Source organism: Neovison vison, chromosome 9 (genome assembly GCF_020171115.1).
Source record: "Neovison vison isolate M4711 chromosome 9, ASM_NN_V1, whole genome shotgun sequence".
NCBI lineage: Eukaryota > Metazoa > Chordata > Mammalia > Carnivora > Mustelidae > Neogale > Neogale vison.
The window spans coordinates 42,913,748-42,928,530 of record NC_058099.1 but is presented as its reverse complement, the minus strand read 5'-3'; the positions used below and the strand labels follow the sequence as shown (position 1 = coordinate 42,928,530).

General features: G+C 45.3%; 1 protein-coding gene across 3 annotated transcripts in view; it reads left to right on the top strand.

Annotated features, from left to right (window-relative positions):
- Window positions 1-14,783, top strand: part of TEK (TEK receptor tyrosine kinase) — a 94,785-nt gene that overhangs the window by 75,074 nt on the left and 4,928 nt on the right. For 2 of the 3 annotated variants that reach the window (XM_044265556.1, XM_044265558.1), the window contains 7 exons: window positions 1,244-1,398; window positions 3,151-3,361; window positions 5,722-5,832; window positions 8,299-8,489; window positions 9,122-9,235; window positions 13,360-13,430; window positions 14,450-14,490. In XM_044265556.1, the coding sequence (XP_044121491.1) occupies window positions 1,244-1,398; window positions 3,151-3,361; window positions 5,722-5,832; window positions 8,299-8,489; window positions 9,122-9,235; window positions 13,360-13,430; window positions 14,450-14,490 (894 nt within the window). The remainder of the gene's footprint in view (window positions 1-1,243; window positions 1,399-3,150; window positions 3,362-5,721; window positions 5,833-8,298; window positions 8,490-9,121; window positions 9,236-13,359; window positions 13,431-14,449; window positions 14,491-14,783) is intronic. The other variant, XM_044265557.1, reaches the window with a different exon arrangement.

Sequence of the window (14,783 nt, the reverse complement as noted above, 5' to 3'; positions counted from 1 at the left end):
CTCTGTGTTTATGGCTGATAATGCCAGTTGAATGTAGTTAAGTGGATAAGGGACCAGGGTTGTGGGGGGCGGTGGTAGGCTGCAGCTCCCAGAGCACCTTCCCTTTGAACTCTGTCTGCCGTGACGCCTGCCAGCCCTCGGCAACGTGTGCAGAGGAACACAGAGTGAGGTTAGATGGAGAGTTTTGCAGATTTATAATCTGGGCTAGAGTTTATTTTTACAGAAAATCTTCTGGTAGTAAAAACGTCTTGGTTTTTGAGGGTTACTTAAGAAATAAAAGGAACCATGCCATATTTTCAGGGCTGATTCTTTGGAATATTTTTGAAATGTCCAAGGAATGAGGAGTCTGCCAGTTATAGAGAGTTGCAGTTTTCAGGTGACACCCTTAATTAATGCCTATTTTTTACTATTATTTGTGCTTTGGTACAATATATACAGGCCCTAAATCCAAGCTATACATAAAATACAAACAGAAAAATTAAAAACAAGGCGTAACAAAGCAACAAAATCCTCACAATTCTATTCCAGATGCTTAGAGAGAGAAGGAAGGAAAGGGAGGTAATCACAGAAGAGTACTTGTAAGAACATAGGGTCTTGCTCTACATACTGTTTTTCAGAAAATGTATGGCATTTAATTTTTTTTTGTTTAAATAAAGGGAAAAATGGGTTATAGCATAAGCTTTAACAGTTGATTTTTACTTAAACCCTAATTTAATGGGTTTTCTTTTCTGTCTTTCCTTCCTTTCCCTCCTCTTTTCCTTCATTCTCCCAATGTCATTCTTGGATTTTCTCTATCAGCTTTTAAACAAGAAAAAAAAAATGCAAGATAACTTACAGATTTAAATTCAGCAACTTAAGACTTGAGAGCTTTTCTAGTTAGGGAAGTTGTGCAGGGACGTTTAGCCACCTTCCCAAAGTTTTATATCTAGTTAGTCATTCTTGCTGCTACTTGATTATGCGCTACTGCTTGGGCCTTTACTTGGAAGTAAAAGTGGGACAAATGATAATAACTAATGCTTAGCACTTTTCCCTTTCTTTTTTAAGGTCTTATAACAGTCCTGTGAGTCAGACTCCTCTCCATTGAGTTTCAGAACATATAAATGAGTAGCTGAACGTCTCGTAACAACTAGTTGGCAGAGCCAGGGCTGCCATTACATATCCATTGTACCAAGGTGTTGCCCAAGGATGGTCTTGGCTTCTCTCTCCTAAACTAAACCTGCTGCTTCTCCTGTGTTCTGTGCAGCACCAGCAGACCTTGGAGGTGGGAAGATGCTGCTTATAGCCATCCTTGGCTCGGCGGGAATGACTTGCCTGACGGTGCTGTTGGCCTTCCTGATCATGTTGCAATTGAAGAGGGCAAATGTCCAAAGGAGAATGGCCCAAGCTTTCCAAAACGTGGTAGTGCCTCATCTTCCTACTAGCTAATAAGTACAAGTCTGCATGTATGCAGAATCCTCATTTAAAGATGTGGACCAGGAGGGGTGCCTGGGTGGCTCACTTGGTTTAACAACTGACTCTTGATTTCAGCTCAGGTCCTGATCTCAGTGTTGTGAGTTCAAGCCTCATGGTGGGCTCCAAGCTAGGTGTGGGGCCTACTTAAAAAAAAAAAAAAAAAAAAAAGATGTGGACCAGGAAATTTACTTGTAAAGCAAATATTTCCCTTAGGCAGGTCTCATCTTCTCTTTGACTTCCATTATGAAATGGGAGATAAACAACATGACTATGTAATTTGTTGTCCAAACTGGAATGATTTTGAGAGTGGAAAGTTTGCTCTTAATAATCATTTAGGAAACCAGGGCTAAAACAGAACTATTGCCCTGCCGAAATGAGATGTATTATCATCATAGTGATGAGTCATCAGGAGGACCCGTCTTGCAATATGAAGAATGGAATACTGTTAATAAGGAAGGACATGAACATAACCAGACCTCAGTGTGATGGGTAACGATGTATTGTGCTAGACAAATTTTCCCCACATTTCCTATTTCCAGTTCCTATTTAATTCTTCTAATATCTCCCAACCTTCTTATTGCTCACATATATTATATGTGTAATATATGTAGATTTTTATGTTCACATGTGTCTCTCCATTCTTGTATACCCATCAGTCTGCAGCCATAGTGTATAATACTTGGCACAGCCCCATTCTTTCATCTAGAAATTTTGACCAGTAACCAAGGCTTACAAAATCATTCCTGACCAGTATACACCCAGTTTGATTCCTTTGGTATGCTATAGCCTGAATGTTTTTCTAAAACTAGAACGTTTTTCTAAAACTAGAACGTTTTTCTAGTTTGTAGTTTCAAACTAGAAACTCGTTTGTGGTTTCAAATTCTATAAAATGAATTTGTACCTGACTTTATCAATTCCATGTTTGAAACATTGGGTACAATTACACATTCCAGATGAGGTGCAGCTTCCTGTCCACAAATCCCTGAGAGTCCCCTCCTTGGAGGATAAGGGGAGCTTTGTTATCTGACTTCATGCCAGAAGTGACTCAACTCAGGCTATCTCTGGAGAAGAAAAACTAGCAAGGGGGCTGGGAATGCTGGAGCTGCTCATGGTCCCACTGCTTTGTCCTGATATGTCAACAGTCTACCAAACTCAGGAGAAAAGGGTTTATGCTATGTTGGGCTTTACTGTATGCCTCTGTCATCCTGGAGCCAGAGTCTGCTCCAGAGTGGGCTTGAGATGTTCAAAGGTTTAGGATAAGTCAGAGAACGTAAGAGTCAATAATGGACCAAGATAATGCAAGGAAAGCTCTTAGCAATGCATGGTCTGTTACTGCCCCAGACAGGATCTCTGAGTTCTTTTCCAAACCAGAACCAAACACCCGTTCGTTCCCCAGCTCAGCAGAAACTCAACTGTGACTAACTCGGGGATGTGCCATCCTGTGGCATACTTGCCGTTATTCCCCTCTACCTTATGCTCTGCAGACATTGCTAATCGATTGCAGCATGCCTTCCACCTGAGCCCTGGAATTATCTCATGCAGCCCTTTAGACAGCCTTAGATGAAACCTATTTCCATCTGCATTTTAGAATTAGACAGTTTCTTGTTTTACCTGGTATGGATACAAACCAGGAATATTTAAGTACATTAGAATTATGAAAAATCCTGACACTAAACCATGAAAAAATTATTTCTCCAGAGGGAAGAACCAGCTGTGCAGTTCAACTCAGGAACTCTGGCCCTGAACAGGAAGGCCAAAAACAACCCGGATCCTACAATTTATCCAGTGCTTGACTGGAATGACATCAAATTTCAAGATGTGATCGGGGAGGGTAATTTTGGCCAGGTTCTTAAGGCGCGCATCAAGAAGGATGGGTTACGGATGGATGCTGCCATCAAGAGGATGAAAGGTCAGTGCTTGACCAGATCAAGTCAGCATTTCACTAGGGTGGGGAGAAAACTTCACTTCCTGTCAAATCTTTCCGCTATGGTCTTAAATTATTTAAACAGAAAATTGGCATGATGTCAAATACAGCTGTTCTGAACAATGGCAGGTGGTAGTTCCTTTGAGGTCAACCAGTCATAGGGCCAGGCCATAAACATGAAGGCATGAGCTGTTTACATGCCACTGTCTCGACTCATTGGGATGTGATAATATAGATAGATCTCTGTCACACATGGCTAACTTCAGGGGAACGCTGTTGTTTCTCTTGATGCAGTGGCTCTCAGAGTGGAGTATCTGAATCACCTGGGAGGCTTGTTAAAAACAAACTGTTGGGGTCCATCCTGGTTTCTGATTCAGCAAGTCTGGGGTGGAGCCAGAGGATTTGCATTTCTAATTAGCTCACAGATGATGCTGATGCCAGGGTTTGGAGATCACACTTTGCAAACTACTGTCTTCGTGGATGATCTGCAACAGAGCTCCTGGAGACGTTGTTAGAAATTCATCTTCTTGGGCTCTCCCACTGTTGGGTCTAGTGTAGGTGAATTTCTGGGGGGGACACGTGAGAATCTGTGTTCTTAACATGTGTGCTCTGTGATCCTTCTGTATGCTCAAGTTTGAAAGCTACCGACCTAAGGTCAGAAGAACTACATCTTTTCCAGTTGTGTTCATCTCAGGACTGCTTGGTGCTTACCCACTTATCAAGATGGCTAATATACCTCCTGTGAGAAAGCAGACTGACTAGCTCACTGGCGGTCCTGGCTGTGTTCTCTTGTGTGAGGAGTTTACGCGTGGCTTGACTAGGAAGCTGCGGTGTTGTTTGTATAGCATCCGGCCTTGGAAAGCCATGAATTAGAGCAGGGAATGTCATGAACTGCTGTTGTTCGTCACCTTCATGAAGCAGGCTCTCTAAGGTTGCTGCTAGGTTTTCCTTTTTGACAACAATATGGAACCTAAAGTTGGAATTAACCCTAAAACTCATTATGTCATTGCTACTTTTTGCAGTGTTGACAGAAAATAAATAAAATAAATAAAATAGTGTCTGTGCTTAGGGATAGTAGTATGTTTCAAACACACACACACACACACACACACAATCTTGCTTAGCATTCATAAATCTCTTTTCCATTTTGCTACATTAGTCATGGGGAGTTTGGGAGTACAGTAAGGATGGAATGAGGGAACAGGGTATAGAATCTTGTAAAAGCCAGGCTTTTGAAATCTGAACTGAGCCTGATTGTCTCATGCCCGAGTGAAGAGGTGAAATAGCTTAAATGGGGCATCAGGGCAGAAACTGTCTATAGGAAGAGTGATGCATTCAGAGGACAATGACCAAAGTAGGGAGACAACTTGCTTGTAAAGAACTTCATTTTAAAAATGCTCCCAAGGCATTGACCCTCGGGCTTCTTGTGGTAAGAACAGTGTATCTGGCCTGGGATTGCCTACTAGCTAGTTTTATGGGTACCCTTAGCCCCTAGGAAACATTCCTGTAATTTCCAAGCACATTCAGCCCAGCACAGGGCCACCAGCTCCCAACAGTCCCCCTTTTCCCACCTTTCCTATGCAATGTTATTTTTCAAAAAGCTGCACTAGTGCTTTGTCACTGACCAAAGCTGATCGGTTTGTGCAACAACCAGAGAGTGCCTTCCCTTCAGCCTGGTTGGTCCTGGAGATCCTTCTGACCAAATGCTAAGGGAGGGACAGGACGAAAAGACTAGTTTCCTGACCACTAAGCACTTCCATTAAAAATACTGTGGGATTTGAGTTTCTGTTTTAGCAGGACTGCTTTGTGGGAAAGCAAGTTTAAATGATGGTAATAAAGCAAGGTGTCTGCATTCCTTGTGTTGTTGCTCTGAAACTCTTTCTCCCGCTCAGCATATTTATTGCTGGACAGCGGCTTCAGCTAGAACAGGTAGAGTCTAAAGTGGAGGCCACTCCGTCACTACCAAGTCATTTCACGGGGTCTTTGAGAGTCAAAACGAGGAAAAGTGTAAAGCAGTGGTTCTCAAGCTGGGGGTGGTTTTGCCCTTTGGGGAAACATTCAGCAGCATCTGGATACATTTTTGGCTGGCTTGCTGGTATCTAGTGGGAGAAGCCAGACGTGCTGCCAAACGTCCTATTGTGCACAGGACAGCTCCCAACAACAAAGAAGTGTCAGCCCAAGGTGTTAGCAGTTCCAAGTACTCTTCCTAGAGTAATCTTTGGTTTCTGTACAGGTTTCTAGACCTGATGGTGACTCTGAAGGTCCTCTGAGGGGAGAAGAACAGGGCAGCTGTTTTCAAAGAGGTCTAGCAGAGAGAGAATCACAACTCTTGACTTTTTTCCCAGAATATGCCTCCAAAGATGACCACAGGGACTTTGCTGGGGAACTGGAGGTTCTCTGTAAACTTGGCCACCACCCAAACATCATCAATCTCTTGGGAGCGTGTGAGCATCGTGGTAAGATGCGCTTTTCCTATCTTTCCTGACAGAATTTTTTCTTTTGAAACAGGCACAGTCCATTTTAAATCAGTAAAGATAATAATCTTAAGAATGTTACCTTTTTTTAAAAAAAGTTGCAGTCTCAATCAGAATGTCTAGTCCCATTTATAAACTGTGCTGAGGTTTGACAACTTTCTGGAGGTAGGTCTCAAGGTTCGATCTTTTGCCCTCTGATGTGGTTCATCATTACTGCCCAGACGTTCCCATGGTTGCTGCAAACTCCCATCTTTGCTGACCCAGAGGTTTCCTAGGCTGCTGTTGCTTAGGTAGATTGGGGAAGCCTTCAGCATCAGGAAGAGAGAAGTGCTTTGGCTCTTCTTAATTGCTTACCTTTTTCCCTCCAAACCCAAGACACTGATATTCTGAATGTGAAATCCAGGAATGCCAATAATCAACTGTAATATGAAAGCATTGGTGATGATTAGGATGAAATAAGAACAATAATAAGCTTATATCTGATTGAGCTTTATTTTTTTCCAAAACCATTACTGGTACAATTATGGTGGAGCTTTACAACTACCCTATGTCACACTCTTAAAGTTAACTTATATTATTGTTTTTTTTTAGATTTTATTTATTTATTTGACACACAGAGAAAGTTCACAAGTAGGCAAAGAAGCAGGCAGAGAGAGAGGAGGAAGCAGCCTCCCCACTGAGCAGAGAGCCCAATGTGGGGCTTGATCCCAGTACCCTAGGATCATGACCTGAGCCGAAGGCAGAGGCTTTAACCCACTGAGCCACCCAGGCATCCTTCAACTTATATTATCAATTCAGATATTACTGAGTACTTCCATGAGTTTGCGTCTCCAGGCTCCCTGGGTTTCTAGTTCTACAGGAATGTTTTCACTTAATTTCTCATGGAAAAGTTCACGTCCACAAAAAAGCTCCACACAGCAATTATTTACAAACTTGACAACCTCTTGTTGACTTTGCAGCACAAACAGCAACAATAGAAAAGAGACTACTTCCTCTTCCTCAATTTATTAAACTAAAAATACTGGGACTTCAAACAATATATCATTCTGTGATCCAATAAGGGTGTAATTCTGAAAGCCAGATCATGTCCCTTAGGTTAGATAATGAAGTAATGACATTTATTTTTGAGCTATTTCCTGAAAAGAGGAATCAGCATGGGACAACAGTAAATGAAAAGTTTAAAAAAAAAAAAAAGTAACCACCATCAACAGAAAAATATGTATCTTCCAAATTTTTGCTCTATCATCACCTTAACCCATAACTTGTTGGCTCTTAAAATTTGTAGTTCAGTAAGGAGGTGAGAAAGCATTGAGGTGTATCTTGACTTACAGTGCAACATGGTACAGTGATAGACTTTTTTTTTTTTTTTTTTGGCCACAATTTCAATGTCTTAGAATGGCATTGAAGTTTACAATCACTTGACATTTTAAATTTTAAAAATGGTATACCAAAAAAATTTAACCTCTAAAAGACAGTAAAATCAGTCTACTTTTCATTGACTCTAGAGATCAACATTTTTATGGAAGAAAGTAATTTTATTAAAACAAACAATTTGGAATAAAACCAAGACAATGGACCATAATTTGTTCGAGGATCTATTATTTTATTTGTCTCTAAAAGTTGGAGTTTTCTCATCTCTCTAAGCAAGATGCAGTCTCTAACATTAGACTGTGCTGCCCAGTGAGGTAATCAGCAATACAGTGACTGAATACGAACTTCCATGGAGGAACAGAACCAGTAGAGAGAATGTTACCTGGTGTGGGTCCTTCTGCCATGGATACAGAATCTTTTCCTTTTTTAAAAATAATCTCGGGCACCTGGGTGGCTCAGTGGGTTAAGCCGCTGCCTTCGGCTCAGGTCATGATCTCAGGGTCCTGGGATCGAGTCCCTCATCAGGCTCTCTGCTCAGCAGGGAGCTTGCTTCTTCCTCTCTCTCTCTGCCTGCCTCTCTGCCTGCTTGTGATCTTGCTCTGTCAAATAAATAAATAAAATCTTTGAAAAAAATAAAAATAATCTCAAGAAAAGTTAGAGACTAAATGGAATAACATGCCTGGCTCATATTAGTTCTCCATCAATATTGACAAAAAAAAAAAAAAAGAAAAAGCTGACGTGCACCTGCTGTCCTAGAGCTTCTGAAGGGAAACACGTTCATTTCATTCTGCTCTTCTTACTGAGAGGGTGAAAGCATTCAGGAAGCTTCCATGTTAGTCCACTGGCGGCAGGAGGAAGGGGTGTGGGAGAGAGGGGACCCCAGGTTCAAGCATGGCGCCCTTTAAGCACGGCAGGAGCATGGAGCTTCTCTTCCTCCTGTCGCCAGCGTTCCCGAGGTTGGTACCGCTAGACCTGTGGCTTTTAGATACCGAATTTTATACGCAGTTCCCAGGACCATAGCCCATCTCAGAAATTTCACAGCTGCTGAGAAGGTGATGTCTCTCCCTTTCCCCACAGGCTACCTGTACCTGGCCATCGAATACGCCCCCCATGGAAACCTCCTGGACTTCCTACGCAAGAGCCGAGTGCTGGAGACCGATCCAGCCTTTGCCATCGCCAACAGCACCGCCTCCACGCTGTCCTCCCAGCAGCTTCTCCATTTCGCGGCAGACGTGGCCCGGGGTATGGACTACTTGAGCCAAAAACAGGTTTGTTGTAAGGACCTTGCTTTGGACATCTTTCCTTTAGAATTCTCTCCAGAATCAGAGTTGAGTTAAAACTATGCATTTTTCAATTCCTCTTCCCCAGTAATTCCCCTTAGAATCTGCCTAATTTTCATGTCTTTGTTACTGTTCTATTTGTATAGAGGTTAAGGCCAAACACTGGCAATACCTGTATTTAGTGAAGGTCGGCATATGCATTTGGTGGGGTGCCCTAACCCATCGTAGCTTCTCCTGGGTCCAAACGAAGCGCAGTAGCAGAGGACTTACCTGGCAACAGGAAGATTTAGTGACCTGGGTTTCGTTTCGTTTCGTTTCTTTTCTTTTCTTTTCCTTTCCTTTCCTTTCTCTTCCTTTCCTTTCTCTTTCTTCCTTCCTTCCTTCCTTCCTTCCTTCCTTCCTTTCTTTCTTTCTTTCTTTCTTTCCCCCCATGAAATGCTTCCCAAGACATGGCAGGTCACTTGGCAGAACCCACTGAGGATTTTGGAGGGGGATGTTTAAGGGACTTGGATTCCTCACTTCTCTATTTTCCAGAGTTCTTGCCCCAGTGGCTCTGTGCCAACAGAATGAAGCGAACAAGCAAAAATGCTGAAAATACATGATGTTTTTTAAAATTTCAGTTTATCCACAGGGATCTGGCTGCCAGGAACATTTTAGTTGGTGAAAACTATGTAGCCAAAATAGCAGATTTTGGATTGTCCCGAGGTCAAGAAGTGTATGTGAAAAAGACGATGGTAAGTTCAGAGCACAGACACGGAGAACGTCCTCCCCAGGGCCCCTCCCTCCCGCGATGGCCCTTCTCTTGGAATACCTCCATTCTTTGGTGACTCGGGCACCTGGTTGTGTACCCCAGGAGTTAGTGCCCTGGCCCAGAAAACATCCCTTCAGAGTTTTGATTCCTAAAATGCCCGAGGGCTCCACATTTACCAGTGAAAAGCCACCATCACATGTGGCCAAGGGATGGTATATGCCAGTCTCATGTTGTAGGGGCTCTGGTCTGCTTCTAGGCCAGACCCCTAAGTGTCTCACCCAGAAACCTCTGAGGAGCTCCCTCAGCCCCCTTTCATGTACAGCAAGCATAGGAAGGGCAAAAAAAAAAAAAGACATTTAACATACTTTCCAAATATAAAGGAAATAAATTAATGAGGTTCCTAAATCACAAGGAGGCCTTGGAGAGAAATTCATAACTTCTATAGCCTCTTCACCACTGTCTCTCCAAGCCCACATCGAATCCACATGCGCCTGATGATACCTCCTCTCCCAGATAGTGATATTTAATCTTGATGTACAAGATCCCAGGAGAACGTCCCCACAGCAGGAGAGAAGCTGGACTCCTGCTTTTGTGGCCCAGTGTAAATCATAACGCCCCAAAAATGCCCCCCCTCAGGGACGTGAGAGCTGGGTGTCAACATGGCGCCGCCCTTGCTTTCCCTACGTGGGTGGGAGAGTGCAGGACCTTGGCACTGACAAATCCTGTAGTTGTCACATGTGTTTGGTGGCTCTACCCCAGTGGCACGGCTCCCCCTTCCCGAGGGCTGATGGACATTGCTCGGGCTCAGCTTCCCTGTGACTATGGCAGTTTTCACACGGTCCCTTTATGTTTGTGGGTAACAAGGTGTCTCGCCAGGCTCAGGCTTCTGTATTTATCCTCTTATTCAGGTTTTTGTTTGTTTGTTTCTTGTTTTTCGCAATATACTTATTTTAGTTACTGACAAGATAACAAACAATATTCAAGAATGTTTTGAAAAGGAAATGACCCATTGTTCACCCCCTTGACCCATTTTATTTTTCCTTTACTTATTGCTTTCCACAAACATACATATTTTTATATGATTACCATCCCAGTGAACATAATCATTTTGGATCTTTCCAGTCCCTTTTTGGATGGGGTTTGAAGTGGGAACCCTTCGGCCTGTAGGGACCATCACACACAACCAGTGGGACTCCAGATGCTCATGGATGGCAACGCTTTCAGAAGCCATAGCAACCTCCTTGAGGGCTGGCTTCCGTGTAATACTTTTTTCTCTTGTTCTTTTCAGTTTTTCTGAATTTGCCTGACCCCAAACAGGCAATGTTTCTCTGCAGAGGGACTGGGCTTGTCTTAAAGAGCCAGGACCCGCCCCTCACCCATTTACTCCCACTCTCCCTGCTCCTCCTGGGCCACCTGAAGCTTGAGCTCTCCTTCACAGAGCTCCTCTCCTTGCTTCTCTCTGGCATCTGGGGAGCTGTGGTGCTCTGGGTGATGGGGTAGAGGCACTAACACAGTTTACCCCACAACCTACACATTTTATCTGGATCCTGTCCTCCGATTCCTAAGAAAAATGCTGCTTTGCTTGGCATTTCATAAAGGGCAGGGATTTCGGCAGTCTTGGAAAGTTTGGGGGAAATGCTTAGAGGGTTAGAGCACTTAGGCAGGTAAGAACTTAATTCTGTCTGCTAGCAGCTGGGTGAAGTGTTGCGACAGCACCGGGTCTGGGAGGAATGACACAGGGACAGCCCAGGCTGAGGAAAGATGAGGGAATGGAGAGAAGCCAGCTCCCGGCAAGAAGGGTGTAGTGTGGCTAGTGACCACCAGAGGGCAGAGTGGCTGCCTTCCCTGGCCTACCGTTTAAATCCACGATTTTCCACTCCTTGCGCTCCAGAATTTCTGGGAAGCTTTCAAAAAGTACAGAAGTGGAGTCCTATGGCTGAGATACTATGATTCAGCTGCCTTGGGATGAGGCTCCTACATCAGTTTCTGTTTTTTTTAAGTCCCCCAGATGATGCTAATATTGGAAGTGCTGGAAGCCAACATACTAAGTGATTTGGGGCTTTTTATTATCATGGATAGATCCATCCCCTCATCATCGATGTATTTATGACTACAATGTTTCATGCCTGTGCTAGGTTTGGGGGTAACATAAATTGAACTAGTCTCAACTTCTAAAAAGCTCGGACACACAATGAATAATTGTTAACAGTTGGTGAGTGCCAAGGGCCAGGAGGGCACAGAGGAGGAACACACACTGAACTGAGCCCGTGTGGAGTCATGAGGGCTCCCTGGAGGAGGCCAGCGCCTGGGTTTTACAAATGTTAAATAGATATTGGAGACACAGGAATGAATTGGATCACCTGGAGGGTACAGTCTATATAAAAACTTAGAGGCAAACATTCAGGTCAAGTAATTCAATGTGGCTGGAATGTAATGCAGAGAAGGAGAGTTAGAATTTAGGGTGGGAGGAGGAAGGGGTTATAACGTCTTCTTGTAGATTCTTGAATTCCAGCTAAAACATTTTGGATTCAGTTAGGGACTTGAGATCTTGGGACAATAAGGGACATTGAAGAACTTTAAGAAAAGGAACCACGTGGCTGGATTTGCCATTTCGAGTCAGTCTGGCCATGGTGAGGAGGACTGATCCTGAGGGAGTAAACTCTGAAGCAGGAAGGTCAGTTAAGAGGTTGTCCTCAGGTAAGAGGTGATGGTGGCCTAAATCATGGAGAGAGAGCAAGGGGAACAGGTGGAAGTGGAAAGATCCAAAAGATGTCAAATGAGAAAAATAAAAAAGTGAACGTGGAAATTAGTCATTGGGAGGTGTGAGATCAGAAGCTAGCAGGTACCTAGAAGCAAACACAAGACAGAAAATGTCAACGACACCTTCCATTCCTGTGGAGGGGAAGAAGCAGCTAGGATAACAGATCGGCGGTGGGGAGTGGTGGGCATGGAGTGGAGGGAGGTACGAATGTTGAGGATACACTGAAGAAGTGGGTTTAAGAAGAGACAGTTCTGTAACTGACCTGTAAGGTAGCAATCAGGACTTACGATCAGAAAGAGCTTCAGAATATCACTACTTCACAAAGATCTAGGAGACAAGGGCACGTTCAGGAATAGTTTTTGCGGTCCAGGGCACAGCTGGTCTCAGGATGGTTGGTCTGGGAGAATACCTGCTCCTGTTTCAGGGGCGCTGAAAAGACCCCCCCCCCACATAGTGCTGGTTGTTGCCCCACTTCTTGGCTACTGTGGGCTGAAACACCACTGTTGGAGCTTGGACAAAACCCTGGAAGGGAGGCCGCCATCTCTCAGGAGGGCCCATGAGATTCTCTGGGTGGGTCTTTAGGAAGGCAGCTCCCCAGTCACATAAAACTAGGACTAAAAGCTAGAAGTCAAACTTCCCAGTGTCCAGTCCACATTCCTTTTTCCCAGGTTGGACTTAAAGAAATGGGGACAATCTGGATGGAGTCAGGGCCGGGCCCCCAAAGATGAGTGTCCCTCACGACACTCCAAACCCAGTGAAAACTGCACTGACAGGAAATTATTTCTTCCTCCACTGATGTGCATGTGCCCTGTTCCCTTTGGTCTGAAATGTTCTTCTCTCCCCAGGCCACCTGCTGAACCTACACATCTTACAGGACCCACTCCGAGGTCCCCTTGTCTGAATGTCTGCCCTATCTCCTCCAGGCACAGTTGGTCACGTGACATGGCCTGAGCCTTTCCCACCTTACAGTTTAATTCCTGGTTTCTCTGCCTCCCTCCCCTTTCAAGCCTCTGAGAGCCACAAAGTGAATAAATGAAATGCCTACCAAGAGGGCACACAGCCATCCACAGACATACATGCCCAAGCTTACAATTCTTCTTTATATAAAACTCCTGTAGGGACTCCTTGAAGTAAGCAGGGCTTAATCTTTGCCTGTCTTCGGATTTGAGAATGCTCTTGTGCATGGCACGAACACAAACAGCAATTCCTGATTCTACCACCCCATATGTCCGGGAATTCCAAGTAGAGCTCCCCGTGGACTTGGGTGAAGCAGGGCTCCAGGCAAGTTACATGCCTTGGGCAGGGGTCCTTCTTGACTAAGTGGCATCTCACTTCGTTCTCTCCAGGGAAGGCTCCCGGTGCGCTGGATGGCGATCGAGTCACTAAATTACAGTGTGTATACAACCAACAGTGACGTGTGAGTACGCCTTTTATTTTGAGGGTTTTTTTTTTTTCCCCCGGGAAAGTAAGCATTTGACAGAGGTCTTAACAAGAGGCAGGAATATGATGTTCCTCTGTAGAAGAAAGCTAGTCCGTAAGCCCAGAAAATAAATTAATAGTCTACAAAATGCAGCCTCAAAGCAGAAAGACTGTTCTCATGGTCTAAGATCATTGGGGGCAGGTTGTGGGTTTTATTCCGCCTGTCAAGGGGAAGTGGTGACTTCTCAATCACCAGAAAGTCAAGGGGTGTGTGGGGTTTTCTGTGGCTCCACATCCCCGACTGAGTTCCACATACAGGTGGGGGGTGGGCGGGCAGCCCAGACTAGCTGCTGGGGTCAGAGGTGGCAGGGGCAGAAGGCAGGCTGGGTCTAGAGCGCGTCTCTGCTCGCAGCCTGCAGGGGCGAGTCTCAGGCTGGGGTGGAAGGGAGGGTTGGGAGCGAGATCTCGGCCGCCTGGGCCATATCTTAATGATGGCAGGAGAAACTGAGGCCTCGGGGGTTGAGGTGACTTGTCCAGGGAGTTTAGCTTCTGCCTGGGGAAGGGTGGGGGGCTGGCGAGTACTTGTGTCCTCCCTGCGTGCAACGTGCCTCTGGGGTGTTCGCTCACTTCCTGTGACCGAGGCAGCAGCTGGTGTCCCCACTTTCCGAACACAGAAAAAGGCCTCAGGCGGTTCCGTAACTTGTCCCAGGTCATGCGAGTGCCAAGGTGGTCGAGCTGGAATTGAACTCCAGTCTGTCAGCTTGGACTTGGCCCTGACGCCCCGACACCGCCGGAAGCGAGTGGGGGCTCTCACGCGGTTGCCCTGTTAGAATCCTGACCTTGGCCGAAGAGGAGAGAAGCACGTGCCCCCGCGGGGCCCTGTCCCAGGGAGCATACGCTTAACACTTCCTTTTCGGCAAAGTGTCCGTCACCCTGACTTTTGAGGCAGGAAACTGACCTGTCAGCTTGTGTCTGCTTGTGTGTCGGTGATTGGTCTCCCCGTTGTGTCCCCTGCAGGTGGTCCTACGGCGTGCTGCTCTGGGAGATCGTTTCCTTAGGTGAGTGTCCACGTTCATCTACGGGGAGACTTCAGGTGCTCGGAGCCAGCCCTCCCCGGGCCCCCTCGCTGTGTAATTCCACCAGTGCCATTTTTTTCTTTTTTTAAGATTTTCTTTCTTTATTTGAGAGAAAGAGCGAGAGAAAGCATGAGTGGGGAGAAGGTCAGAGGGAGAAGCAGACTCCCCATGGAGCTGGGAGCCCTATGCGGGACCCAATCCGGGACTCCGGGATCATGACCTGAGCCGAAGGCAGTTGCTTAACCAACTGAGCCACCCAGGCGCCCCACCGGTGC